The sequence below is a fragment of the Notothenia rossii genome (assembly GCF_949606895.1).
Source record: "Notothenia rossii genome assembly, chromosome: 8".
Classification (NCBI taxonomy): domain Eukaryota; kingdom Metazoa; phylum Chordata; class Actinopteri; order Perciformes; family Nototheniidae; genus Notothenia; species Notothenia rossii.
Window position 1 is genome coordinate 72861846 of NC_136906.1, and position 25931 is coordinate 72887776.

At 39.0% G+C, this 25931-nt stretch overlaps 3 protein-coding genes across 4 annotated transcripts; all 3 read right to left on the reverse strand.

The window, feature by feature from the left end:
• Positions 1 to 5: 5 nt before the first annotated feature.
• On the reverse strand, positions 6 to 8111 carry rars2 (arginyl-tRNA synthetase 2, mitochondrial; the record flags this gene model as incomplete). Its single annotated transcript, XM_079645311.1, has 15 exons — positions 7913 to 8111; positions 7686 to 7759; positions 7500 to 7602; positions 7123 to 7206; positions 6928 to 7028; positions 6776 to 6831; positions 6625 to 6708; positions 6463 to 6539; positions 6110 to 6268; positions 5898 to 6004; positions 3171 to 3266; positions 2935 to 2995; positions 1504 to 1580; positions 552 to 676; positions 6 to 16 (listed from the first exon to the last, which is right to left on the reverse strand). Coding segments are annotated over exons 1-15 (1251 nt in total), but the record flags the coding sequence as incomplete, so codon positions are not given.
• Positions 8112 to 9414: 1303 nt separating this feature from the next.
• akirin2 (akirin 2) lies at positions 9415 to 12686 on the reverse strand. Its single transcript, XM_079646783.1, has 5 exons — positions 12169 to 12686; positions 11342 to 11473; positions 10647 to 10796; positions 10489 to 10560; positions 9415 to 10027 (listed from the first exon to the last, which is right to left on the reverse strand). Exons 1-5 carry the CDS (start codon positions 12338 to 12340, stop codon positions 10017 to 10019), a joined length of 537 nt encoding a protein of 178 aa, XP_079502909.1. The 5' UTR covers positions 12341 to 12686; the 3' UTR covers positions 9415 to 10016.
• A 2036-nt stretch (positions 12687 to 14722) lies between these two features.
• cnr1 (cannabinoid receptor 1) lies at positions 14723 to 18969 on the reverse strand. 2 transcript variants are annotated; one of them, XM_079644113.1, is made up of 2 exons: positions 18609 to 18969; positions 14723 to 17785 (listed from the first exon to the last, which is right to left on the reverse strand). In XM_079644113.1, the coding sequence occupies exon 2, from the start codon at positions 17738 to 17740 to the stop codon at positions 16331 to 16333; it is 1410 nt and encodes a 469-aa protein (XP_079500239.1). In that variant the 5' UTR covers positions 17741 to 17785; positions 18609 to 18969; the 3' UTR covers positions 14723 to 16330. The 2 variants fall into 2 exon arrangements, with proteins under 2 accessions (XP_079500239.1, XP_079500238.1); XM_079644112.1 differs by having other exon boundaries at positions 18604 to 18969.
• Positions 18970 to 25931: the final 6962 nt, after the last annotated feature.

Consider the following 25931-nt stretch of genomic DNA (forward strand, 5'->3'; position numbering starts at 1 on the left):
TCCATTTCTTTTGTCGCTGTGGGAAGTAAGACAGAGGTTAATCATAGACCGTTCTCTTATTATTTGCCATTTGAAAATATTGATGCAATGTTGTCATTGTGCTAATGTTGTTGAAAACAGCTTGTTTTGCATTGACACACACTTCCTTTACAGCAATGTGTATGTACTAGTAAATGTACCATTACTAGAATTACTCTGATAAATGAGTACGCCCCCTTTTGATTCGTTTTACTCGAATCAAAAGGGGGGTGCGTATGTCTAGAACTTGTTTGCCCATGAGGGAACCTTTAATGACCTTTAATAATAATAATAATAATAATAATTCATTTAATTTATATAGGCGCCTTTCAAGGCTCTCAAGGTCGTCGTTTAAAACACATTTCGTAAATAAAAGGTGTTCATGAGTTGATGATTAAATGACTCCTGCTCCATCTATAAAACAAATGTTACTTACAAATATAATAACGGATGTTTGGGGACATGCAAATGTACCCTTGGCACACAGAGGCATGCAATAAAGAACCGATCATTTAAAGTATGACTGTGTTTACTCTTTGACTGGCTCATGTTTTGCAGCATCCTGTTGCGAGCCTCGTTCAGAACGTCCTCCAGAAACACCACCTCCCCGCTGCGGGTGCTCATGCCCCGCACCAGGCCGAAGGGCACATGCTCACACCTGCAAACACACATACATTTATTAAGAAAATCAGTATAACACTTAGAACAATTTCTCAGTTATAAGTGTGAGTGCTATAGTCACAGTTTTAGCTTGGTAAGAATGGATACGTATTTTTCGAAACAGCAGTCATTTTGCTGAACGGCCCTTTTTAATGTTATAACATATTAATGGATATCATTGTTTATCTTTATTGATACATTAACATGTAAGCAGCACTTCAATGTTGAAGTCGGTGGAGGTAAAGCTTATTTTAACACCTATTTGGTGTTATGATATTATAGCCTATATGTATTATATGTTCTGTGCTTATCAAATTATTTAAAAACAGTTTTTTATTTTAAAGTTACTAAACTGTCAGATGAACACAAAAGGAGTAAAAAAGGAGCATAACATGTTTATAAAACATACCTTAAAAAGTACATACAAATCTAAATAAAATGTTAACTTAAGTGAATGAGTAAATGTATTCAGCAAAGCATGTAAACTGACACAGACAACACAGCTATCTTTGAGAGCTGTTTCTGATTAGAAACCGCGGTCTGTGGGTGGGGTGATGATTTTGTGAAATATTGCTCAATCCATGTTTTTACATTTGGTTACAATTATATAGACAGAGAAAATACTGTTCTCAGAAACAGAATATGTATTCCAGAGAAGAACACTTACTTGATTATATTCCTATTTTAAACATGTGTAGTGTGAAAAGTAAACTATCTCCTAAGACCTGTATACAACTACAAAATTAACATTTAAACAAATTCAACAAATCAATGAAACCTCCACTGTGTTATGCTGTTGGTGTTTTTCTTGTTTTTTCTTGCTACCTGTCAGCCCAAGAATGTCCCAAAGCACGCAGAACGTGGAACAACTGGTTGAAGTGATTGGCTTGACCTTTATCCGTCTAAAAAAAGAACAAATATGCTTTCAATTCAGCAAAAATGATCAATATGTAGCAATAACAAGCATGTGAAGAGGGTTCAAGTAAAGAAAATAGACATTCAAGAGTTGTAAAAGTTGCATAAACATTTGATAAACCGTTAAGAAAATTACAGGATTTGACGTCACAAAATAATAATAATAATAATAATAATAATAATAAGATTCCCTACATTTATTATTGCGCTTTTCCAGATGCTCAAAGCGCTTTACAAATACACATTACACACATGTAGCGGTCATGTACTGTGGACAATACCCACAGAAGCAAATTCAGGAGAAGTGTCTTGCCCAAGGACACAACGGCTTTACAGACGCAGCGGCGGGTTTCGAACTGGTGCTCCCTTGATCTGATGGTCAACGCACAGCCCACTGCGCCACTCCGCCCATCTTCCCACCTCAAAGTCATCAAGGGACTTTACAAGTACACATTACACACGTAACGATCATGTACTGTGTACCCACAGGAGCAAATTCGGGTGAAGTGTCTTGCCCAAGGACACACACCGGCCTGACGCAGTGCCGGCGGGGGCGGGAACTGGAGTTCCCCAACGCCACCATTGATCTGATGATCAACGCACAGCCCACTGCGCCACTCCATCCCGAACGCAATCAGTTTTCGGAATGTTTGTTTATACCGCAGGACATGGCAGGGCATTTGTTGCATACTTGTTTTTGTTCTGTCAATACATTGGTTCGTAAGAAGGACGTTTTAAAAAAAAAAGTGACACTTCAGTGGGAAAGTCCAGTATTTAATATGCCAAAGTTTTTTTATGTTGCATTTGTCTATCATTTTTTATTTCTTTCTCCTGTGTATGTTAGTCAAACATAGTTTTCAAAATCTTATTTGTATTTGTCCTATTCAAATAAATGAATGAATAAATAAAAGGACTCGGTCAATAAATATATGTAGAAATAAAAGTCTCAATTAGCAAATAAATGAAGTGGTTAATTTGAAGATTAAGAAAAAGGCACATTAATAGGAAAAATGTATAAAAAATTAAATGTATTTATTAGAAAATATACCTATGTTCCTCATTAACTTCATTATTTCCCAAGCTATTATTTTCTGTTGACATTTTATTAAGCTTTTTATTTATTTTCTTTTTATTAATTACTTTATTTATTAAAATAAATAACACTTTTGATTTGCTTTTTATGTTATTTTTCACAAATGAACCTGGACTTTGTATTTATTTACCTACTTTTGATTGAGTCATGTAATTGTTTATGAATTAATGGCTGCTTTATTCTTAAAAAGACGGCAGGGTTAAAAATGTAAAAAGTACAAATAGAAAGCTTGAAACCCCTTTCCTTACCACATAAATCATCTCATCAAAATTGTACTTTTCTTTTCTGTCGATCGCTGCAGCAAGATCCCTGAAATCCAGAATATTAACCGTTACTGTACGGCCACTTTCACTCAAACATCATTTCCTATGCTATTATCATCTGATTACATAGCTATGATCCGTTATGTAATTTTTTAAAAGTACAGTGGTTATAAAATGTAAAATAATTGCAGATGTAATTGACTGTATCTCCTCGCACTGACCTGGTGATGTACAGCGTTGTGCCGTCGGCGCGCTGCACCGCACACACGCTGCTCATGTCTCCATCTGTGGACGTATCCACTACACCGGCTCCTGTCCTGAAAATACGATAATACTTTATTGGTCCGATCAAGTCTGAAATTTGACTTGCATCACGGCAACTCCATGTGTAACATCATTAGGCGCTTTCACACCGCAGTACTTTTCCCACAAAGGTTCATGAGAATTTAGTTCATCAGAACTCTTTAGTTCTGATGAACTAAGTACAGATCGCGTTCACACCGGAATAAATCCCTGGGGGTGGATTAGGCAAATGAAGCCACTGACGTCACTTCCTCTTCTTCTGCTTTGGGTTTATTGGCAGGCCGCAAACAACTTCACGGCGTATACTGCCGCCCAAAATCCCCGGCCGGAAGTCCCCGGAGTTGTCCCAGCAGCTTCTACTGAAGCCTTCCGAGTAGATCGCCAGAACCTCCTCATCTCCACCGCTCCCATGTTTTATTTTGTGTTGCCATAATTTACTCTCTCTGCGCTGGGCTAATGCTAATAATGCTAATGCGAGGATAATAAAATGGTGGCTTCACAACACTTTTTTTGAGTTTTACGGGGCGTGGTTTGCAATCGGCCCAGCCAATCAGAAATATAGCTCTTTTCTCACAAGAGAGCCGCATGAGAGTCCCTGCTCTCTAGCAGGGACGGAAAAGGTGGTAAAAAGGTTCTCATGAACTAATTATAGTTCCGGCTCTTTTTGGTGTGAACGCGACATTTCGGAACTATATCGGAACTAAAGTGGGAAAAGTACTCCGGTGTGAACGGGGCTATTGACAAATATCAAGACACAATACATGAACAATAAGCAACAAACATTGAACATAACAGCACAATCACTGAGGGAAAACATGCTCAAAGAGCCTTCAGCGCGCATTTGATCTGGATTCAGCTCTGTGTTTACTGTGAGGGTTGACTGATGCACAAAGGAGTGCTTCAGTCTGACCGTATTGGATCGTGGGACCCTGTATCTCCGATTAGAAGGTAGCAGTTCATATTCGCTGTTCAGAACATGGTTTGTGTCCGCGATGATGTTGTGGATATAGCACGTCCATGTTAGCTCAAGTTTTTAAAACACCAATTTCTACTGCAATGAAGTGTGTTAAAAATGTAAGAAAACACAGCCTCCAGGGGGAAATAAATGACTAAAAAGTCTTCACCGTGTCACTGAAAAGGTGCAAATAGTATTCAATGTGGTATTTTAAGTTGTTATAGTGTAGAGGGGCAATTGTTTGGCAAAAGGAAGTGTAGTTTGCAGATTATTTTTTACTATAATTTTAATATTTCTCCATATCCTACTTTTTTTTTACACAATATATTACCAATACTGTGTCTGTACCTACTCTAATGTTGCACGTTTCATACTGGTTGTATTTTGTATAATAACTATATCTACCACTCACTGTTTATTATTGACAATACAATCTAAAGATGTGTACAGGACAATATCACGTCAATGTGTCAGCGCTCTCTGCTGGACAAACTATGGAATGAAGACATCCTAAAAAATATTATTTCTGGACAACAACACATATATAATCTAAAGATAAAATCAAATCAACTTCCAACACAACACATAAGATGGTATGTAACAAAGTAACCGAAAACCAAAAAGGACAAGGGTAACAAATATCTCACATTACCTGCTCCTTATTGAAAATAGATTAATAATAAATAAACAGATGCTCAGCCAAGAGAGTTCTGCAGGAATTAATCCTAAAATGTAATGAGTCAGCATTTTAACACATTTGTTTTACTTATTTAAAACTCTCCGACTCTGTGGCAGAAACACTTGTACAGGCCTTCATCACATCCCGTCTGGACTACTGCAACGGAGTCCTGTCCGGGATTCCCAGCAAAACCCTGGACAGGCTCCAATACGTCCAGAACTCTGCCGCTAAGCTTTTCACCCGCACCAAGCTTGGCAACACATCACCCCCACCCTCATCCACCTCCACTGGCTGCCGGTCAAGTCCCGGATTCAGTATAAAACACTCCTCCTCACGTACAAGTCCCCCCATACCCTCGCCCCCCAGTACTTATCGGACCTCCTCCATCCCTACACCCCTTCTCGGAGTCTGCGGCCCTCAGACACGGCCCGCTCTCCATCCCCCGCTCTCGCCTACGAACGGTTGGTGACAGGGCGTTCAGTGTTGCGGCCCCCACCCTCTGGAATGCACTTCCTGCCGAGATCCGTCATGCTGCCTCCCTGGACATCTTCGAATCATCATTAAAAACACACCTGTTCGCCCTGGCCTTCGGGCCCTAGCCCTTTCTTGGTCACCCGGCTTCCTTTATTTTTTGTTTGCCCTTTGATTGTCTGTTTGTCCACCATGTACCTTGGGTCCTTTGAAAGGCGCCATATAAATATAATTTATTATTATTATTATTATTTCAGAGTCGATTTTTGAATGGGATTAGCTAAAATGCCTGAAATAAGGTCGGTGATAAACACAAATTAAGGAGATTTTATACGATCTATGATATAAAATAAGTCAGTAAATACCCTACTCGTGAATCTTTGAGCCTTCAACATTTTACAAAAAGAGGAAACTCATCTACTCAGCAGCGGTGATGTTAAAGTCCTCTTTTAGCCACACAGTGAATCAACCATCTGAGAGCAGGAAGCTGAACCACTGGCCTCATAACACATGTTTTTGCTTGTTTACATGTTTACATACTCAGAGGTTTTCAACAGGCCTCGGCTCTGCAGCTGCTGCACCACGTCCTGGGCTCCATGTTGGTGAAAGGACTCCCCGGAGTAAATATCAAAGTGGACGTTTAAACGCTGAAAAGATTTGAAAATAAACCTTACATTTAACATTAAAACAATGGATTGGAGCCAACTCAAAAGGGACATCATTGGTATTGGTATTATTCCAGCTGGTCTCACTTTGTAAACACGTTGATACTCGTCCACTGTGATCTCTCTGAACTGTTGCCATAACGACACAGCTTCGCTCTCATGCTGCTCCAGCTGTCTGAAGAAGTCTCTGGCCGCCTGCATCGTTGCCTCATTGTGCTCCGCTTCCTTGTTTACTTGAACATAAACCTGCATGACAATAACAAAAACAAAGGCCTTGGTGGTATTGAAGAAAACATTTTTTTTTCAAAGCAGCAACAGAAATGTTTCCCACCCCCCCAGTGTTCTTAAGTGGTATTATTGATTGTGCCGCTGCAGGAATTATTTCTATTTGCCGTGAAGCTAGCATTAACACTGCAGTTGTTTCCAAAATGCATATTCACCTCAAACAAATGCTGTAGGGGATTCTGTTTCAGTTTTTCCTGGCAGCCAAATTTTCCAAACCCAGCTCCTAGCAAACCTGAAATAACATATATAAAGTTTACACAAAGAGAAGCATTTAGGACTTAATTCACAATTCAATATGTTGCGCACTATTTACTCACCAAACTGCATACCCCAGTCTCCGAGGTAGTTCATTCTGATAACATTGTTTCCAAGTGACTGCTTTAGGTTGGCAATGAAGTTACCTGGAGACGGAAATTATAATTATATATATATATATTTATGTGTAAATAAGTTCAAGACAAAACTCACCAATAATTGTAGATCTTAAGTGTCCAGCGTGAAACTTCTTGGCAATATTTGGAGAGCTGCAAAATGAAATACACATTGATTCTGTCTGTTGACAATCTAAGATACATGCATGTGGTGGTGGTGGTGGTGGTGAGGTTATTTGTCAAACATACCTATACTCAACTAATGTTGTTCCTTTCTTAAGAGTCTTGAAGAGTTCACTATTTAATCCAAATTTGTGATCATCCTCCTTTCCAAATGGCTCCAACATTTTCTATAATCAGAAGTGAAAGAACAGATTAGAAATCGCAGTACAAGCAAACAGGACTTTAATTTTTTTACCGAAGAGGAAAATGAAGCTGACAAACCTCGACAAGAAGCTTCCGATTCACTTTGAAGTGTATCACTCCATTTCCAGCAGAAATATCTTCCACCACACTGTCCTGGTTTAACTGAGACATACAACATTGATTTGAATGCAGATATATAAGATCATGTGTTTCTTATTGTTAAGGAAACAGAAATGTTCAATTAACTTTTTGATTGAAGTCAAACTTTATATAACACACTTAACACAATAACAAAACAAATACACAAACAATAATAAAACCCATTAAAAACAAGCTATTTATTCTATGTAATAAATCAAGTATTTTGTATTAAATGGTGAAAAAACAGTCTATTTGTGAGCCTGCAACATCACAAGTTGTATCTTTAACCAGACTTTCTCCACATGTGATCTTACCCGGTTGGCTAATTCCTCTGATTGCTGCTGGGTGTCACCACTGGATGGTAAAACCCCACTGCTCCGTAATGTGTTGATTGACAGTTTGAAGTCAGGACTCTGTCTGAGGAGAACAAGTTCAAGGAGCTTTAACAAACAAAACACATAAAGAGAGGACACACAGAGGTAATCTTAAACAAACTTAACTGTTTCCTAAAAACTGGAACTGCTGACAGAGCTGGTATGAAGACATCCTCAGACTGCTGCAGCGCACGACCCAGCTACACAGCAAAAAAAGACGTATAAGATATCAAAAACAGCTTGAAGAACATAGATAAACAGACAGTCCTGCCTCTTGTATTTACATCCTCCAGGGTCAAGGCATGTTGCTAAGTTAGCATTAGCATAGTGTGTCATCTATCAAGCTTCGTTACCTTTGCTGCAATCTTTCTTCTGAAAAAACAAGCCATGTTTCGCAAACCACCAAACACGCTTCAATGCAAATAAAGTAGTTGCTAAGTTAGCAACAATTACATTATGTTTAATCAATTCACATTGGTATAGCTACTGTCCTTCCTCCTTAGCCACACCGCTTTCCTGCCAGCTCGTCCAATCACAAGCTTCGTTTGCTTACTACGTCACCGACTAGAATGGGTTCGTTCGAATATTTTCTCCGTTCCTCCCGACGGTGGGTAACATCCGGTCACTTAAACCAGGTTCATGAAAAACGAAATATAATAAATACATATGTAATAAATAAATAAATAATATTTATACAAAAGTAACCCAAAGTGCTTCAGATAATAATTATAAACCCAAGAAATTAAAAAATATTTAGACAAATATGTAAACAAATACGGAAAGGGAAATTTTTGCTCATTTGATATTCATTTGGTTTTCATCTGCTGATCATTTACACATAAAATGCAAGCTTTTATAAAATGTTAGCATAGTGCCTGCTTTCTTATACTAGTGAACGTTTAAACCCATGATTATATGAACAATGTGTATCTTTATTAGTATGTCCTGATGGCTTGATACAAGACTGTCCATCATGAATTATTAGTTTAATACCATAGCCTGTAAAGGTTGATACCCTGGTTCAAGTGTCACATAATGCTGACTTGACTTTCTTTTTTTAAAGTTATTGCTGCCAGCTCCAGTTTGAATGCAGGGGCCTGGCAATAAATAGTTTGCTGAAGCTTAAAAAAACCCAGCAATACTTACATTTCTCTACATAATATTCCCAATGATAATAGTTGATTAAGGATGTTGCTCAGTGGGTTAGTAGTACGCTGATCTTAAGGGGGCACTGCAGTCAGCATCTCGTTGTGTCATTGGGCAAGACACTTCACCCTAAATAATGATTATTTGTTGTATGAAACAATTGAGACATTTAAGATGAAGAAGCTAAAACCAGACTCCTCACTTTCATTGACCTGTGGTGGTAGCATGTAAAAACAATGACCTTATCGTAGGGCTGTGCAATTCATCTTATTTGAATTGCAATTACGATTTTGTCCTGCCACAATAACGAAAACAATCGAAAAAAACAATTATTTGACTTTGCTAGGTTGTGACAGTGCACTGCAACATATTTGATCTAATTTATTTGTATTTATATATGTTTAGTAGCTTGTGGAAGTCCGCTCCAAAATATTTGTTGATCTTGTTTATTGGTATTTATTATTTTAGTATTGGTTTTTCAGTTGAATTATACATTCAGGGTAATCAAGTAAAAAAAAAAATACTGTTCAAATTATTATCTGTATTTGTTTTAAAGTTCAATAAATTGATATTTTCAAAGTCAATGAATAAACGTATTTAATAATCGTGATGTCAATTATTGACCAAAAATAATCGTGATTATGATTATTGCCATAATCGAGCAGCCCTACCTTATCGTAACAAATTATTTGAAAAAACACAACACAAATACTTGTGTAAACACTTTATTTGTCTGCTCCGCTTGAATCAAAGCCCCTTTATACATACAGCAAATAAAATCAAGACATTTTGGTACAATGAAAATAGGTCAAGCAAAAAAAAGAGAATACAGTGTATACAAATGTAAAAGCAGGAAGTGCCTGTACAGATTAAATGCTGAAAAAAGCCAAGATGCCAGGAGTCCAGTCTGAAGGCAGCCTTCGCTCGTCCACTTGTCAATGTTGAATCCCTTTTTTCAAAAATGTACATCGAGATGTTAGTCGTAAAATCCTCTGTGAAATAACTAAATCAAACAAAAACGTAATAAAATCAAAAGGCAAAGTGTGATTGGCAGTCAGCCTTTTACGAAGGCATCAGAACAAAGCCAAATAAATATTGACACGGCGGTTAAGAGGCAACAGGTAGTCACAGAGAGAGAGAGTCCTTAAACAAGTCTGCAGCAGGAAGCCCTCCTAACTCTGGCAGACCAAGCCAACGCCACAAACTGAGTCCACATAGATATGGCACAGTTAGGAGGAAGGTCCAACTAGACCCAATGAGTCCCGGAGAATTTTGCAGCAAATTGGATTCCTTAACGTCAGAGGCCCACACTCAGGAAACGTCTGCAGAGGAAGGAGATGACACTTCAATACAAAACACATTTTGAATCGCTTCCTCAACAACTACCACACGTGTCTGTCTCTAGAACACACATCACAGATGCAAGGTATTTGTTTGGGTTAAGACCTAGTAGGATTATATTGGCCTCCATTGTATTCCCCTGCTTTACTGTGTTCTCCTCACATTACGTCTCGGAGCAGTCAGAGATAAAAAAAAGGGCAAGCAGAGCGAAGTATAAGGGTCTCTACGAGCAAGACCTTCTGGATTTATTTGAATGTATTTATCTTTATTTGAATCGGGCCTGTTTAGCTACACATTGGACAAGCAGCTGTCTACTGTGCACAATGTAAACACACCAGAAGTGAGTCATGTCTTACACAACAGGACCAAACGTTGCTTTCAGGGATCAGTAAGAAAAACAAAATACAAATACCATGACAAATAAAACAATAAATATACTCACAGCTGGCCGGCTGCTCTCCGAACCTCCGCATCAGTTGGTCGTGCGTGAACTTGACAAACGTGTCATATTGCTCTGTTGGAAGAACAACACATTCATTAGAAAATGTATGAATGACTCGCGCCACATTGCTCCACATATCTTTTTTCACGCTTTCATACCAGCAAGCTTTGTCGTCAGAATCTCGTCGTACTCCTCGCGGATTTTGTCCTCTCGCTCTTTCAGCAGTCTTTCACAAATCATCCCAACCTGTCGGAGGGAAAATAAAGGCTGCTCTTTCCTGAAGGGAGACGAGGCACCGGAGGACGTACCTGTTAGGAGAGATGAGATCACACGTTAATACAAAACAGATGAGATTACACACAGACTTACAACCTGGCCAGGCTCATATTACAATACTTAGAACACTGATATCATCCGGCTGCCAAGCAGGCATGGCAACACAGTTATGCATAACCTGATGTAAGCTTCTGCTTGAGCCTCAGCTTTCTCAGAGTGGGTTTAATACAAAATTAAAAAAACATAATAAAAGAAAGTGAAAGGATAAAGGGACTTTCCATCGATATCATTCCTCTACTCAGGGAGTGGCTGACGCTGTGGGATTTCCCATTGTAGTTGGCCAATTCAAAAGTAAATTAAAAAAAAGGCCATTCTTTCTGAGTATCAGGATGGTAACTGCGTGCTGTTGTCAGCTAATAATATTCAGGTGGACATCCTAAGCAGGACATGAACTAACTAGATCCCACTAAATGTACGTTTGAGTTGATCAGTAAAGGAAGGGTTTATGACAGTTGTTCTAGGTTGAATGCATCCGTGAACACTTCTGAATCTCCTCACTAATAAGGATGGTAGCTACCTGGCAGGGCTGATCCACTCTGGTTCTGCAGATCCAGAGGACAGCAGCTGCTTTCCTGCTGGAAGGTGCTGTCCAGGTGTCGTCGTTTCTGCAGCCGCTTGTACTCCTGTTTGATGTTGTGTAGGATTTGCTCTGAAACAGACAGAAACAACATTTGCTCCATTACACAAGGGACATCTTCATACAGAGGTGCTGCAGAGATCAAACATCATGTTGCCTTTCTGATGTACCCAGGTAGATCAAGACAAACAATTGAAGAGATAGCTACTTTCTGTAAGCATAGAATACGGCATCCATAATATTGGTAAGCACCACAAAACATTGTTTCCTTTTTTATTTACTGAAATGGAAAATCTATACCGGAGCACACAATGAAACTAATATAATCGAAGACAAACTAAAATGTCTATCTTCTAATAACTTCGAGGCATCAATTATGTTCAGAAGAAAACTTTAATAATTTACACAACAGTCAAACCATTGCTTCCTGCTCTTCCCACACTTAACTTCCTCAAACCATTGTTAACTATTAGTACAATGAAAGTATTCATGTATAATTACTGCCGAATTTACAACCAAGCAATAAAGATTCACATGAAATCGTCTTTATACGAGTCTTCCATCGCAAAGGGATTAACAAGAACAACACTCCTTTAACTTGACAAATTACATGTGGGGTTTGGCTTTAACAAAACGACAGACACCGGTACACAGGGGGGGAGGCTAATAGCGAAAGCTAATAGTGTCCAGTTTACACTTAAGAATAGTTTTCCCATAATGTACTTGGGATTACACTGAATTCTGAAAATGTGGATTGAAATTCCTACCTGTGGTGAGTCTTGACGACACTTCCCCGAAAGGCGAGGGCTCCATACGCAAATACTTCTGAGGTGAAGAGACTGGAGACATGATCGGGGTGCACCTCCTCCTTTTTGGGGAAGCCTGGTTCATCAGTGGATCAAAGTCCATACTCCTCTTCAGGGTAGCCCCGCAAGCCATCACGCAAAACGGTGTCTTAAAAAAGTATGAATAGAAAGCTGTAATCCCTGGTTATCTGCGAAAGTCCCTGATTTGGGCCCCGGTCTGTGGTGACAATGCTAGCTAACGTTAGCTAAATCCAACGGCAGCGGCGATTCCGGGCGGCAGACAAATACGCCTTATTTTCGCTATTGTTGTCTTCTGCTGACAAATCTCATTGAGATTATGTTGAAAAATATGTCTTGAGATAATCCGGCCAAAATAATTTGAGGTTAATTTGCTATAAAATCAGATGATTGCAGATTTTGCTGCACTACATCCGAGGAGTACTCTCAACGGCTCAGACTAGTTTACCTTTAATTCCGTTCCATATGATCGGCTATGAGCATGCGTGAAAACGGTTGCACGCTGGTACTTGTAGTTTTTATTCCCTACAGCACCCACTGTTTTTATATACTTGAAGACTACGTTTCCCGAGGACTATGAAAATAACAATGTTCCTTTTATTTCAAATTTGTTTGTTTTCTTACAAACCACTACACTACGAGGAAGTTTCCATTTCACTTAAAACGTTTAATAGAACAATATTAATTATTATTTTTGAATGCAAATGATTAATTAAAAAAGGATTTATATAACAAATACAAAACATTCTTTTTAGATAGGAATCTAATACTAAATGAGCATTCCCTTTTATTTACAAGGAAGTGAGGAAACAATTATACCAATCTCATATCAATAGATAAAGGTCATTTTAAACCCAGGGCCACTACATAGAATAATCAATCCAATATATAGGTAACTCTAATTTCTCCATATTATTAACCCAGTCTTAAATAAAAAGCATATTTCGGATTCAGAAGAAAAATACAAAACACACATAAACGTTTAATAAATGTTCCTTCCTTCATCACCGCCTTCTCAACCACCCCAAAAAATTGAGGATGCGAGAGGCATCTGTATTTTAACACCTTTTCTTTAAATTATATATAATTTTAAGATCCATGATATAGTAGACCTAACTTGAGGTAGTAAAATGAACAATAAGAGTTGTTGTGTAACGTCATGGTGTAATTATTTGTGGTACTATATGCAATTGGCTATATAAAAATAACTCGAGTATCTTGCTCCCAAAAAAAAGGATTATTTTCATTATAAATATTCTTCAAATAGTTTTCTGTTAAAATGTCAGGAAAAGTTCTCATTGCAGAGGTAAAGTAGACACATCTTGTAGTTTTTTACAAAAGTGTTTTGAAGATAAATAAACACAATCCTGTTAACATCTGTGTGAACAGATGCTGCAATTTCCCTGTTCCTCTGAGACAGGAGATGAAAAAAATAGAGCAGATGTTGATGTCAGAGGATGCTGTGGTAGACATACTCTTGCAATTTGTCACTTTTAGGTTTACAAAAAGTTAGCCATAGTAAAACAAAATAAAAATAAAATGTAGAAATGTCATTTTCCCTCAAACAGGCTGCCACTATGGACATTTTTATAATCTTCCTCAAGAGGGCGCTAAAACATCACTAATGGCTTCAGGCTGCTGTCCGCTGAGGGCTTGGTCTCTTTCAGTATCTGTTCCTCATACATCAGTGATGGATGGCAGAATTCAAGGAATATTTCGCCCACCAAATGATTATTTGTATATAATTCTTTCACACTGTGTGCCTCTGTGTTGAATTCTTGAATACAACCACCGGGCAGACTCAGGGACCGTTTCATCCCACAGGATATAAGACTATTAAGCACCTGAACTTTTGAAACAACATCCATAACATTCATCTGGCTGCAATTTAGAAATTATTTATCTAATATATCATATTCCAATCACTTGTATATAGACTCTCACTATTTCTTTTTTTGTATTTACTTGCACTATTTTTTTTCTGTTTTATTGTGTTGCACTGTTTGTGGAGCCTGGGACCTAAGATTTTCATCGTCATAACTACACTGTAGCTATGTCCGTATGACCAATAAAAGCCTTGAACCTTGAATCTAAAGCATTATTTTTTTTGCTATGCCTACATGGTAAAAAAAGAGTCCACAAACTGATTAAATGATTGGAGTAAATGGGAGCTGGGTTTACTTCAAGTAACTTAACAACAAGACTATTTATATCAAAATATCCAATATAACATATCCGCATCAGTTTCATACCTGTGTGGGCCTCCATGAGAATGAGTATGCAGCAGTGTTTTAACTAGTAAGGTTTTTTATATTTACTTCAATTTATCAAGAATATTCACATTTTTGGAATTAGGAGGTATAACTTTGTGAGTAATAGATGGATATATGTATACATGTTTTTTTTGTGGGGGCTGTTATAGTATTCGTTTAACCGAAATGTATGCAAACTTCGGTTTCCCACCATGAAATAATCCATCAAATAACTGAAGACGAAATGACAACCAGCTGCAACTTTATTCAAAAGTTTGAAAACAGCAAATACTAAAAACACTAGACTGATTGTGTTTTTTTTAAGTCATAGATTCCTCATTATGCCACCACTGTACAGAAGCCACTTGACAGTTGACAATTTGATTTTCAACACTCATAATACAAGAGGCAGCAAAGAATACTGATAAACAGTCTGGATAGCTTTACACCAAGATAAATGTCTACAGAACAATTGTGCTGTGAGATTTCTAGATTAAAAGTACTACATCACCTATAAGGAAAGTCACATCTTAGATTCTTTTGTAAGGTCAGTTGCCGAGTCTTCACACAATGCATACATACAGTTTCCATCCAAGTTACCAGCTAATGAAACAACCCCTGTTTCTTTGTTTAGATACGTAAAATTAACAGCAGACATATTTTTATTTAGAGTTACGCCAGAAGTACTTCACTAGGCCTGTGCATGGGTTGCTTTTATTTTTCCGAAATGATGACCCTCTGCAACAGTGGCACTAAAAACAACTCACTGCAATGATCAAAAGGCTTGGGGTCGGAAATATATCACCAAGTCACAAGGTATTACACACATACATGGCTGAATTCAGTAAAATATTACATTTGATGAAAGCAGATATAGTCTGAAACCACTTCAGTTTGTTGCAGTTGTGTCCAGCACACTGCGTCAGTTTTGATGTGTTCAAGCTTGTTGTTGTTTTGCTGGCTGTACAGCTGAATGAGGCGATTTGAACACTTTGCAAGAAAGCACTGTACAGTTGTTAGGTTTACAATTGAACAAAGACACGTTACTCTTAACAGCTAGCGGGTAAATAAATGGACAACAAGGACCATCGTCACTCTGCCACAGAAATGTCATTTCAGATTTGACACGCTCAAAATCTGTGAATCCTTTTACCTCCATCTCATTGGAGTTTTTTAGTTGATGGTGATGTTTCTTTTATATATCTTGAGCATGAATCACCCATCAAATCTCAAAATCTCCTTCACACATTTTCCCACTCACTGAGTGTCGTCAGAACAAATACAAAAGTTACATGTTAAATGACAATTTTTGAAATAAGCAATCAGTCTTTTGAAACTTTTTTTCTATCACTCCTTCATAGAAATGCCTAATGTACATGAAGCCTGTAGATCAGAAAGTCAAGTTGCCAAAGATTTGTTATATTTATGGCGCAAGACACATTTTAAAATCTAAATGACACAATAAAACATCTCAAATTAAAAACGTCAGTAGCCCCTTATCCCATAAATGAAGATAATATTGTTTTCAAAACCTGAATTCACAGTACAAAAATATAATATGCCTTCACTAACTGGATATCATGAGGTCTATGGTAGATAGCAGACTCATGATTGGTTATCCTTTCAAATTGTGAGTCCTTTCCTATCAACTTGCAATACTTTTTGGCACTTTGGCACACTATGTACTTACAAACCAACACAAAATAATGCAACCACTAAAGCCAATGTGAGGAAGTCAATACTTTCAGGAGAGGATTTTTTTTATTTTTTTTATTTTCTGCTTTATTCTGGTGGATGGCATTGTTTTGGGGAGGATGACATTTACTGTACACATGTTCCCGAGTGAAGGGCCATCAGACAGCCTCTGCAGAAGTTTCAGTTGACACAGACATTGTTACTTTGGCTATTTTCACAGTGGTCTTCACACAGCTCTCTGCAGCCCTGTTGGCAGAAATGTTGGCATGTCTGTTCTGGCAGTCTGACTCGAGGCTATTATCCAGCTGCTGGCCCGTGCCCCTGCAGGCCTGGCAGGAGGTGATGAAGGCGTGCCTCATATCCTTGCTCCTCAAGGCGTAGATGACCGGGTTGACAGTGGAGTTGAGCAGGCAGAGCATGCTGCAGAATGCAAATACTGTCTTAATGTCATCGTCCATCTTCCAGAAGAGGTCATAGACCATGATGGCGAGCAGTGGGCCCCAGCAGATGACCAGCACCACCAGGATGAGCACCAGGGTCTTGGCGAGGCGGATGTCCATGCGCGTCTGCTCCGGGCGAGCGGACTGCACTTTAGTCCCATCTGCTGAGTAAACAACAAGGCTCTTCTGGGAAGTGCGGCTCAGCATGCGCACGGCGTGGTGGTGCGCCTTCCACAGGATGTACATGTAGGCGTAGATGATGAAAAGAACCAGCACACTGGTAACACCGATCCAGAACAACAGGTAGTTCTCATCAATCAGAGGAAATATGTCTGAGCAAACAGAGTTGAGACTTTTACAGTTCCAGCCCAGCAGAGGTAGCACTGCGATGACGATAGAGATGGTCCACATCACACAGAAGGCAATGACAGCCTTGGTCCGGGTCACGATGCGCCTGTAGGCGAGAGGCCGGTGTATGGAGATGTAGCGATCAATAGCAGTGAGGAAAAGACTCCCCACAGACGCAGTGAAAGACGCTGTGACTCCACCCAGTTTGAAGAGAAAAACATTGGGGCTGTCCTTCCTGTGGAAGACATGGAAGTCCAGAAAGCTGTAGACAAATATAACACTTCCCAGAAGGTCAGCCACAGCCAGGCTGCCAATGAAGTGGTAGGACGGCCGGCAGCGGAGGGTGCGGGACTGAAAGATGACGCAGAGCACCACCAGGTTCTCCAGCACTGTGACGGTACCCAGAGTCAGAGACATCACTGCCACAGCCAGCTGCTGGCTGGGGGTCAGGATCATGAAACACTCCATGTCCATAAAGTTATCCCCACATTGTAAAGTGTTAGTCTCATCTCCCAACATGCTCCGGTTGCCAAACAAGTCTGTGGCATTGGTGGGGAAGAAGGGGATGCCCTTGAGGATGAGCTCCTCGTCCGTAGGTACTTTGCCTGGGAAGGAGTCGCTGCGGAAAGCAGATAAAGGCTTCTGCAGAGCGAAACCTGCCTTGAAGTCTACATCATTTAGGGGGTTGTCATAGTTAGCGTCGTTGGAGCCCAGATACTGTAAACCAGATGTAATAGTCCGGAAGGTGGTGTCCGCCACACCATCCAGCACGGACTTCATGGCTGTGTCTGAGGGTAATACTGCAGGCTAAGACGCCTGGACAACCTATGAAATTGATGAAAAACATTTAAGAGATGTTTAGAAAATCTACAAAAGAATCCTATATGCACATGCACACATGCAAATGTGCAGCAGTGCAACTTAAAATGAAAATGACTTTAGGATGAGATAACCTTCAAATTCTGAGAATATTTCTGAACACAAATATTGAAATAATTTGGAATATTTCATAGTTTTGTACAATTGTAGTTTTTTTTTTTAATACATTTAAAGAATTTCTGAACAGTTCAGGGACCACATCTGGTCTCTGAGAGCTGGTGTACTCATAAATACTGTATCCTGCACCCTGTATGCATCAACATACATAAAAAGATTCCCCACTGACTGCTGCCCTTTCAATATCAGGAGTACACATAGAAAAACAAAAAGTGAGAGTACAAACGCATATTTTTGATGAGGTGCAAAATCCGACACAATAATGCAATTCCTCTTTACTTGGACTGACTGCATCACCATTTTTTTTAAAAAGCTGAACAAATAGATGTCAAACAATATTTAGCATACATGGGCAGTCCACTTAATGTAAGAGTAAATAGATACAATGGGATAATTGCAATTACATTATCTAAATATATGCAGAATTTGGAAAGCTATTTCAATATTAGTTTTTTTTGAAAGTTTCATGATCATGCACGAATGTAGATATCGTACATTTGGTGCAAAAAAGCTGAATTGCATTTGGATACAAAAACGAAAAAAACATATTTTCATTCTGGGACCACCAACCTAAAGCATTTAAAGTCGGAAAATAACGAAGAAACCAGTATAATGAAATATTTAAAAGAGAAAAAGTGCTTCTTTACCTTACATAATTTGTCCAAGTGCGCAGAATCGCCTTTTATCACCGCGCGTTAATCCAAGTCAGAAGCGCACCATCCATCCAGCAATGATCTTACGTAAAAGGTGATAAAAACACCGTGCATGTGTTAGAATAAACCCACCATCATCCTCATTATTACTAGTTTATTTCTGAAACATTAGTTTGTCGGCTGTCTGAAGAAGTGTCGCTCTTGGAGTGCGCTGCTGGTTGTGGACACAGGTTGCTGCTGCTGCTGCTGCTGCTGCTCCTCTCCGCGTCTCTCCGTCTGTTTCTCTGAGTCTTCACACTTATGAAGCGTCGCTCCTACAAGCCCTGTCACGTGTTTCCATATAGCTTTATCTGCCCAACCCATGAAGCTGTCAAGTGCGGTGCATAGAAACAAGGGAGAGGACAGTGGCAGTGGAGGAGGAGGATTTAAAAAAAGGATCTGATTATGAATTCCCAAAGCTCCTCCTGGCAGAAGATGGGATGGAACGAAAAACAACACAAAGCACACACGAAGACCTAGATTAAGAATAGATTTGAATAACTGTTTTATCTTGTTTCACGAGGTAATTGTGAACAGTTTTTCACTTTGAAAGAACAACATGCTGCATATCACTTATAAGATATGCACATGAAGATAACCTTTTGGCTTTCAATTCCCTTTTCACACATTCAAAGGCAGATGGAGGTTGCAGACCTCATTGCTATTCAGTGCATGTCTGTTTATTGTGTGCATAATTAACCATTTCAGAATCTCATAGAATAAAAAACAGACTTTACCATTTGATATTGGCTGCCGAATTACATTACATTACATTTGTTAGACGCTTTTGTACTGTGGACAATCCCCACAGGAGCAATATGAAGTGAAGTGTCTAAGTACACAACGACATGCTGACTGCAGTGGGACTTGAACTGGCTATCCCCTGTTTTGAAGCCCAGCACACTATCCACTGAGCCACAGCCTCCCTTTGAATCCAGTTAACTTGTTTCTTCCCGCTTTGAAAACCTGTGTTACTTTGTATTTGGATACAAATTCAAAAGAGAAGTACATTTTAGGCAATTTAAAAACCTCATAAACTGAGCAGTTATAATTCAACCCAAGACAATTTATTCACACTTGTGTTGTATATTTATGTCTGTTGTCCTTCCATCCATCCATCCATTTTCTCCCGCTCTTATCCGTGGTCGGGTCGCTGGGGTAGCAGTTCTGTTGTCCTTCCCCTTAGTATAAAACAATTAGTTATCCACAGATTCAATCAGATTACTCAGCACAAAATGTACGAGTCAGTTCCTGCTTCGAATGACAATAGCAGAGATAATCCTCCCTTTGCTTGGCCTTAATAAAAAGCAGACTCAATTCACTGATTATGAATGATCTAATTTACATTTATTCATTTTCCCACATCCATGAATAGAAGTCAGTGATGAACTAGTAATGTCTTCCACAATTGCAGAAACACTGGTGCAGGCCAAAGAGGCAGGAGCCGAGCGGCTGCATTGTCATAATGATAAAATGAGAACAGATGCATTAATGTGACAGTTAGTGGCCACAGATTTCCTCGGCCGGCAGAACATGGACACCTTTTGCCAATTTGGGACCGAAATTAGGCTCGATCATCATCACAGGTGCAATTATTAACATCTCTCAGCCAGCTCTGTCTGAAATTAACCAAATGTTCCACCTCACAAAATGAGAAGACATTCACGGTGACCAAATCACATAAATCTTTTAGGCTTTATGTCAGGCTACATTTTCTGTGCATTTATTTCTCTTTTTCGCAGAACTGGCAGCTTGTCAGTGTAAGCAGCCGAGTTAGGCTACTTGTAGGTCTTCTTCAAGCGGATTCTTATAAGTCGTCATGCAAACAAGTTATTTAAATCAGTGGTTCTCAACTGGTCAGGCCTCGGGACCCACTTTTTACTTGGTCAATAGGCTACATCGCGACCCAACATTTTGAAGCACTCAAATCTATTCAACAAAAAAACGTGCAGCAATATATACGCTTTTCAGCATACAATATTAATACAAGTGAAGTACAGTGCATATATCCCTTCACAGAACTAAAGTATGCTTTTTAAAAAGGTTTAATGAGATGATGGAATCAAAGTTGAACTATATAAAAAGGCACACATGCTGAAAACCAAACCCCAGCAGGGGGGTCTGGGGGGATTTTCCCCCAGGAGATTTTTAGAAATACTAACATAAACTATGCATTCTGGTACACTCTGGGAAGAAAATAAATCTATCAATCACCTGTCAATCATCAAACCGGGGGTAATATTTCATTATGTGTTCATTTTTATCTGAAGTTGTACCCATGGATGTATAAAGAAGAGTTATACCGCAAAGTTATTCTCCGTGGGAACTTCCGGCAACAATCGAAAAAACATCAGCAAATATATTTTATTGAGAAGATGGTCACTACGTGACAGAAGTTTTCAAAACCGTTTATGGTCTCCGATACTTCCAGTCCAACGCTGCCTGCATGCACAGCGTTAGAAAATCGGGCCTTCAAAATAAAATGTTGACCTTTTTCCCCCCAAAAAAAAGAATTCCAATTTTTTTGTTTTTGTTGTTGTTCACTCACACATCCACGACCCATTCAAAACGGGTCCGCGACCCCCTTTTGGGTCGCGACCCACCAGTTGAGAACCACTGATTTAGATCATGGATAAAGAAAATTAAAAAAGCGTCTCACAAGTGACATGTAATTTATAGACATGATCTGTAGGGGCTAGACACAGACATACTCCACACTCTGCTTCAAACCTGAGAGCGGCCAAAACAAAAGCCCACTCCTTCGCTGATTACTGATTTGCCCAAAGATAAATGCCTTGTTCTAGGAAACATCAAAGAGCTTAGAGTGAGAAACACAGCTTCACTTCCTCTCTTCATGGTTTCTCAGATTGTACAAAAAAGTAAGCTTCCAGTTGTTTCCTTAACCCTGGAAGGAAAACATCCCCTTTAGACGCACTTTGATTGTTAGAGAGCATCCGTTTCTCTGCATTCGAGAAATGTTTTGATCTTGTGTCATTTGTACCTTGAGCATTTCATGTCGATTTCTATTTCTGGGAATATCGGCAGGAGGGTCATTAAGTCATTTGATAACTTTACAGGCATGTGGTCTAGTCAGTGAGCCAAGTAACAATGTTTATTTGATTGCTGACGTGTTTACTGAGGGTATCTTTTATAAATAAATCCATATCTCTGCCACCTCCAAGATGGATTTCTCTGCGAATTATTTGCCAGTGTCCTTGGAAAATTGCAGGATTATTGAAAAAATAAACAATTTCACACGGTACTGTGAACTAAATGTGTTGTGTATCAGTTTTAGTAACTCCTCTATGACATTTGGCTATATAACAGTCACACTAAAATCATACCATATTATCATGCTATCATATCAAAATGCTATCATTGACAATAATAATGTTAACATGTACAATGTTTACTTTATTCATCATTTTAGTTTAGCATACCTTTTTTAATGAGTTATCTTAAGCCTTGTGTTATTGTTGAAATGTGCAGGTTGTTCTTACATGTAATTTCTACAGATAACACGATAAATTATTCACACCATTTGAACAGCTAAATGTGTCTGTGAAACTGATATATTTGAAGCCTGCAGCCTTGCCTGTCACACATGTGCAAAGTAATTTAATGCCTTTTATGTCTGTTTAGACATGCAGCACCTATAAATATTCACAACAACAACAACAACAACTGCAAGCACCACGGAGAAAAAAGCACCAGTCTTTAAGATAAACAAAGCAACACCTGAAATAGAAATTACAAAATGTTCCAGAAAATAATGTCATCTGTTTGTTATTCTGATCCCAGTAACAGAGACTTTGTAATATCCACCACATGGAGCAGTTAGACTTCAGGCAGCAGCGTTTGCCAAACTGACTGTTGTACTGTGACAGTTTCCTCTGACTTTGCTGGCATGCTAACCTGTGTGTGAGAAATGAGCGATGGCTCAAGCAAAGCTCACAGCCATCTGCGCTTTAGTTGTGGTACATAACATTTTGTCCTCCAGTGATTCACGTTGAGTCAATGGATCACAGAAAAGAGCTCGGGGAGGGGGGAATGAAAACTCCCACAAAATGGCTCGTTCCACACACACACAGAGCCGAGCTTTAATGAAACACTGAGACCCAGACGTAATAGTACTGTACTGCATCATATTATTTTCGAATCAATACTTTTTCAAAATATGATTTTATTTTTTATTTTTTTAATAACCATTTTTCCTCCTGGTCTCTCGCGCCCCCATGCCTCTGCGCCCCCCTGGGGGGACGCGCCCCCCACTTTGAGAACCACTGGCTTAATTGTATATCTCCCACCTGCATAAACACTACTAACTCAAACTAAGTAACACTGAAGACAGACTTCCTTTAAAGGTGACCTATCATGCAAAATGCACTATTGTACGTCTTTTATACATGAATATATGTCCCCGGTGTTCCAGGGAACTCACCAAGTGTCAGAAAACACAACCCTCTCTATTTTCCTCCATACCTAAATCTCTTAAAAAGGGGCTGCAACGGATCTGATACAGACTGATCCAGATTTGAACACTTCTATGACGTCACAGAAGTGGCGCTACGGCTATTGGGCCAACTCCACCAATCAGGAGGAGACAGCCACGGACATTGCCGTTCCAAAGCGCTGGAGACGCTGTAGTACATATGCCAGGCCTGTAGATGGTGCTGTTCTCACAGAATCAGCCCATGCAAAGACAGTGTTAAATTGAGCGAAATGAGGAATGGCTAAAATGCATAATCTGTTTGGTATTTTGAAAAATAAAAAGTATAAATATGCCTTATATAGGTATGGTCCTACACTATATTATTCAAATATAGCATGATAGGTCCACTTTAAAACATGAATAAAGCTAAATATATATAAAGTTCAAGCTGCTATTTTCAAGTTGTTGTGAATCTGTGTGACTTCCTGTTTACATTGAGTGATTCTTAACTACTTTACACAAACTGAGTGAAGCAATAGCTTTCTTGCCTCACATGGTTCAGATTACAGCGATGCCGCCTGAGAGGCAGAGAGGAGTTCACTCAGGATTCATAATGCACTTTGCACCAGCCTCTTTCCTGCAGGTTGTTCCACATTTAAGGGTTTTTCAGGAAGGAGATGTAGCCGAAAGATACTTCACTAATGCATTAGTAAAAACCTCATCAATATGGAAGGCCAACTAAGGTTTAGAAAACTAAAATCTGTCTTGAATTCCTGCATTTCTTTTATATATAAGAATGTTGTTGCTGTTGTTTTGACTAAATAGGCTAAACCAGTGATTAAGGTTACCGCATGGGCTGCGTATGAGTCATCCCCCTCTGAAAATAGGCCACTTGTACTACAGAATAAGCAAATACTTTTGTCTTTTTGCCAGTTAAGCAGTTCTTTTAACTTCGTTTTTCACATGTGGCACTTAACTCTGTGTGAAACGCTGAAAAAACGAAAGAGACAATTAGTCTGGTGTCTCCATAAATAGCTGTAAAGTTTGTTTGTTGTGTCCCAGAGCTGCAGCTGCCCCGCCCCTTCATAACACATAACTACAACCGTACTGAGCTTTTGCAAAATGATGCTCAACAACAACAACAACAACAACAACAACAACAACAACAACAACTTATCATGAGTTATTGTGATGAAAAGGTATGATTAGTTTCAAAATAGATGTCAGGGGTCAATGTCGATGCATCTCATCTGTGGGTGAGAACAGACCTCCATGTTGTGCATCAAATTAGTGGCAGATGTTTGTTTCCGTTGTTAGTCTTCTCCCTTTGAAAGCCTCTGTAATTTCAGAAGGACACACCATATTGAAATACTGTCAGCCAAATACTGGGCTCGTTCATGCTTTTATTGATTTGATACTTTGAGTTAGAGCACTCTTCACGGGCAAATCTAACAACCTCGCTTCAGAAAACTCAGAGAACATAAACGAAAGGTGACAGAAAAGCATTTACTGACATAGATCATTTTTAAAGAGGCCGTTTGATCAATAAAGAGTGCTGAATCTCCTTTCTTACAATTTGCACATCATAAAGGAAAAGCTGGTATTACTATCCTGCATGTTTATATGTTTACAGTGGACACAATAATACATTTCATTTACTTTTTGTGATTACAACTTCTTATCTTTTAACCATGCGTTGCCCACTAGGGATTGCAATGTCGTTCTGTCTGTCAATTGAATTTAACCTGAAATATCTCAACAAACGATGCATCCTACTGACTTTGATGATGATCTATTGCCACCAGCCAGCCATATTTTCTTTTTAACTCATCATGTAAAATATTTCAATATCTACAAACCAGATTGGCACAAAATGTGTATATTTGACATGTATGATCCCGAGACAATATTCCTCTGGGTTTGTTGATTCCTTATTTAGGTTAACATTTGTGTAGTTGGGTTAAATAACTCAATGTTGCCATGAGAATGGATACACCCATTAATGTTCCCCTCAGGATAAACTGTAATAACTTTGGGGATCCCCTGTTCATTAAGAGTCAAACTTCCAATACTATGTAAACAAAAACCTGCAAAACTAACAACATCCCATCCTTAATGGCAAATACTTTACTCTCGAATAAGATTAAGATTGTGAAATGGTAAAAAGTAAAACCTCATAAACATCATGTCACTGAGAGTATGTTAGCATTTTAGCATGTACAAGTGATGTGTTAGATGTGGACAATATGTGGTTTGTATGTCCCTAAATAAACTGTACACTTTTTATTTTTGTCAAAAGTTAAAGTGGATGTAAGAAGAGGAGCCTGTTGGTATCTAACTAGGGACAAAATGCATTGCAAGCAGGAAAAAAGCCGATCAGCATTTGCTTATCCCCCTGTTCCTTCTAAACTTACAAGAAATGCAAGAAAATGTGGGATGTCTCACATGAGTGAGCACCGCAGCTCTCTGCTGCTGTGTGTGGACTGATGATGCCGCCTTTTGCAAGCGTCCTAATACACAATTTATGAATCTTAAGTCAAAACGACTAATGTACATTCACCTTATCATGTGTAGGCCTCCAATGACTGTGTGCAATTTCATAATTCTAATGGAAGAAACCTGTGTGCAAATAATTATAAGTAAAGGCACAGAAAGATACCGTACTGTTTTTAGTTTATGAGGTTTGCAAAGGGGGGCATGGGAAGTGGACTTTTTTTTTGTCTTCCTGAAAGTTGTTGCTTTAAACTTTGTCTTTCTGACTAAACAGTTAACTGGTTGATTGTGGATCTTCTAACTTTTGGACAGAGCCAGGCAAGCTGTTTCCCTTGTTTGTTTATGGCGAGCTAAGCAA